General features: G+C 45.7%; 1 protein-coding gene across 1 annotated transcript in view; it reads right to left on the bottom strand.

The window, feature by feature from the left end:
- Window positions 1–4337, bottom strand: part of RBP4 (retinol binding protein 4) — a 16554-nt gene extending 12217 nt beyond the window's left edge. The window contains exons 1-3 of the mRNA XM_004701343.4: window positions 4220–4337; window positions 3959–4095; window positions 3678–3784 (exon numbers count right to left, since the gene is read on the bottom strand). Of these exons, the coding sequence (XP_004701400.1) occupies window positions 3678–3784; window positions 3959–4095; window positions 4220–4330 (355 nt within the window). The 5' untranslated portion in view covers window positions 4331–4337. The remainder of the gene's footprint in view (window positions 1–3677; window positions 3785–3958; window positions 4096–4219) is intronic.
- Window positions 4338–4343: the final 6 nt, after the last annotated feature.

Below are 4343 nucleotides of genomic sequence, written 5' to 3'. Positions count from 1 at the left end.
ATGTTTTGAGAATGATGAGGGGGAAGAACTGCTGAAATGTACATATGTGCTTGACACAGTGGATGTATGTATGGATTGTGATAAGAATGATACAAGACCCCAATAAAATGATTAAAAAAAAGAGAAAAATGCTAAAATAAAAGCACTTAGAAACGTACAAGGCCAGCACATAAAAAAGCCCCTGGATTCACCTACACTAACAAAGACAACTCTGAAAGAGAAACCAGGAAAATTATAGTATTTACAATAACCCTCAAATTGGCAAAACACCCAAATGATAAAATACCCAAATTGGTGAAATATGTAGGAATTAATCTAACTAGGGTTTTATCAAAGATCAGTACAATGAACATTTTAAAACACTACTACAAGATTCTAAAAGAGACTTATAAAAATAGAGACATCCCATCTTCATAGATTAGAGGAATTAACACAGTGAAATGTCAACCCTCCTAAAGTGATCTGCAGACACAATGCAATCTTAATGCCAATATCTGTTACTAAAATGGAAAAACTAATGACCAACTTTATATGGAAAGTAAAGAACATTGTCAAAGGAAATTGAAGGAAATGAATAAAGCAGAGGGCCTCATATTCCCTAATATCAAGGTATGCTATATAGCCACTGTAATCCAAATAGCCTGATACTGGTTCGGTGATCGACTTGCAGACCAGTGGTCTGAACTGAGAACCTGGTATTAAACTCATCCATCTATGGACAACTGATTTTTATCAAGGGGTCAAAGTCCATCCAGTGGCGGAAGCATAGAGGTGTTGGCAAAACTAGATACCCACTTGCAGAAATTGAAAACAGGACCCAAACCTCACACCACACACAAAAAGTAATACAAAATGGGTCAAAGACCTAAATGTTAAACCTAAAACCATAAAATTCCTGAAAGAAAACGATGGGACCTAACCTTTGGTAAAAAAAATAATAAGACAACAAAGAGAACAAAAAATGCATGCATAGAAGACTAAATAGATAAATAGGGCATCATAAAAATTTTAAACTTATGCTTTATTTAAAAAATAAATAGACAGCTTACAGAGGGGGAAAGACTCTTTGGAAATGACTTATCCAATAAAGGTCTAATCTTTATAATCGATAGACAATAGCAACAGCTCAACCACAAAAAGCAGAACTCAATCACAAAATGGGCAAATGGGCAAAGGGCATGAACAGAAACTTCATCACAAGGACAACCAAGTAGTCAACAAAATAAGACCTGATGTTCACGATCATTAGCCAGTAGAGAGAGGAAAACCAAAGCGACAATGTGAAGCCATTACACCCAGGATAAAGGCACTGATTTTTTTTTTAATGGCAGTAAATGTTGGTGTGGCTAAGGGGAGACTGGAACCCTTATCCACTGCTAATGAGACTGCAAAATGGTACAGCCACCATGGAAAACAGTATGCAATTTCTTTTAAAACCTAGAAACAGCACTACCAGATGACGCAGCAATCCCTCCAAAGTATCAACCCTAAATCTACTGCCATCGAGTTGATTCCAAGTCATAGTGACCCTACAGGACAGAGTAAAACTCCCTGGCAGGGTTACCAAGGCTGTAATCTTTAGGGAAACTGACTGCCTCATTTTTCTCCTGTGGTGTCTTCCCTATCTTAGCTATCTCAGTAGTAATACTTAACCTTAGTAGCAATGCTTTTCAGCAGTTCTTTTTCCCTCAAATGAAATCTTAGCTAGAATCTCAGTACCCAAGCGGTCAAAGCAGAGCAGAGCTAATCTGGCTTGGGGTTAGGGGAGAGGTCAGGGGAGAAAGAGGCAAGACTACCTCCTCACTTGATCCTACCCCTTTTAGGAGCACATCTCAAAATAGTCCCGAGTCCAATGCATCTACTCTTTCTGGAAATTCTGGGAATCTTGCACCCTGGATCAAAAAAATACTCCTTTTACTCTAGATAAAGCACTTGCCCCCTTATACTACATGCAGACTTCAGGGATATCTGGGGTTCCGGCCTAGACCACTGTGAGTATCATAGCAAAGAAAATCACAGGATGGTCTCCGTTCACCAGTACATATAAAATAAAAGTGATGCTTACACTAGATGTAGGGATGCCTCAAACCTTCAATTTGTTTAAAAACAAGCAAAATAACCCAACAAACACAAAGTGCATTATCTATAATAAATCAGTAATAAATAAATCTGTAAGCGAAATAAAGCTAACCACAACAAATGGAGGTATGCCTGTATAGCAACTGTACCCCAACAATGGAAATCAATGCTGACAATGCAGTTCAATATACAAGGAAGCATCAGAAAGTTCCTGGGAAAATTCCATTATTTCTAATGCCATTTTTCTAATGAGTTTTTTGAAGTCCCCTCATACACAATTTCATCTCACAGACAAGTGAGGAGGAAGTGGTTGAGCGTGTGGCACGTGCACAGCGAAGGCTTGGCTAAAAGACACATTGCTTTAGGTCACTGTGCTAAGAGTCACCCTCAGGGCCCCATGTGTCCTATTTCACAAGAGAGTTCACGCAATACTTTGCATGAGGTGAGTTTGCATCAGGAATCCCTTCTCTGTTGTTCAGGGTCACCTAATCCTGGCCTGGAAGTTGGGTCCCCTGACCTTTGACATTGGCTCTCCTTGGGCAAATCTGTCTTCTCTTGGTCTCAGTTTACTCATCTGAGTATAGAACCTCCTTCACCAGGATACCTGATGGCATAGTGGGTTACAAGTTGGACTGCTGGCCACAAGGTCAGTGGTTCAACACCACCAGCAGCTCGACTGGAGAAAAATGAGGTTTTCTGTTCCCATAAAAGTTATAGTCTCCAAAACCCCTGGGGGCAATTCCCCTGTTTTATTTGGTCACTATGAGTCAGCATCGACTCAATGGCAGTGAGTTTTGGAATTTTCATAGGACTGGCTCTGCATCTCTAACATTCCATGATTTTTCTCCCTGCCCTGCTCTGGTCTCTAGTTACCAAGTACACTGCAGAAATGGGGGAAAGATTGAGAAAGGCATGGAGAAGTTGTATTCTCTTCTTTGCTTTCCCACAGCCTCCTTTAAGTCCAAGTTTGGGAGAAGGGGAAGATGAAGGACACTGTCCTGAGGGAATCTCAGAACCGGCCAGGAAGGAAGCCTACGTTATGCTCCCTACATCGGCGAATGCCACTGTCCAGCCTTCCGCCCACAGAGAAGAGCAAACTGCAAAGCCCGGTTGCGTGCTGGTGTGAGCTGGTCTTGGGGAAGTGGGCGAGCACTCTGGCACAGTGCTGGAAGCAGGGCATGGCATCTTTGAGAAGGCCTGCTAAGAAACCTAAACCTAAAGGTCCTTTCAAACTTGAACCAAGTTTGTAGAGCTCATTTTGGTCTCTAATAGCAACGGAAAAACAAAAAAAACAAACTCTTTGCTGTCGTTTCCAACTCATAGTTACCCCATAGAACAGAGTAGAACTGCCACTGTGAAGTTCTGGCTGCGTTTGTTTGTTTGTTTGTTTGTGTTTTAAACAGGAGCAGAAAGCTTCACCTTGTCCCCCTACCTAACCCCAGTCCCATCCCCGTAACCAGGGGCGCCGCTAATGGTTCCTACCGTTCACATACCTTCACCTACCTTCTGGCTGGCTCTTCCCCTGGAGAACAAACCCAGGGACCACACCTGGCCAGCTCCCCATCCCCCAAGACGGTCTTACTGAGCTAGCTACTCACGTCCTCTCTGGAGGAAGGATGCTACGCCCCAGTACTTCATCTTGAACTTGGCAGGGTCCTCGGTGTCTGTAAATGTGCCCACCATGTCTGCGCACACGTCCCAGTTGCTGCAAAAGCCAAAGAGTCGCTGAGCTAGGCGCACACTCCTCCTCTCCCCTTCTTCGCCTCCCCTTCCCATTCCGACGCTCCCCACCCCCTCCCTCCGCAGCCAGGGCTCGGCGCCCAGCCAGTGAGGGACCCGGGGCCTGGGAGAGCTGAGCAGCCTCCTCGGGGCCACTGACTTCAAAAGGCGGACTCTGCCCTTGGCGGTGGCGCTCATCTGGCCATTCTCATCCACGGAGAACTCGGCTATGATGTTGTCCTGCAGAAAGAGGCCCTCGGGGTCCTTCTTCGCCAAGGCATACCAGGTGCCCGCGAACTGCACGGAAGACGAGAGCACGGGGTTGGCGTCCAGGGGAGCACAGCCGAGGGGGGGACCGGGGGCCAGGGGCAGGGCTGGGGGCCACCGGGGGCCTCCGGGGGCCTCCGGGACAGATACCTACGCGCGCCTTGTCGAAGTTCTCTTTCACTCGGAAGCTGCTCACGCGGCAGTCGCGCTCCGCCTGCCCGCTGCCCAGCGCCGCCAGCAGCACGAGCGCCCACATCCACTCCATCACGCCCTGCGGG

The sequence above is a fragment of the Echinops telfairi genome, unplaced genomic scaffold (assembly GCF_000313985.2).
Source record: "Echinops telfairi isolate 266 unplaced genomic scaffold, ASM31398v2 ScPeMD7_70;HRSCAF=299, whole genome shotgun sequence".
Lineage (NCBI taxonomy): Eukaryota > Metazoa > Chordata > Mammalia > Afrosoricida > Tenrecidae > Echinops > Echinops telfairi.
The sequence above is the reverse complement of the archived record's forward strand: the minus strand, read 5'-3'. Positions and strand labels throughout refer to the sequence as shown.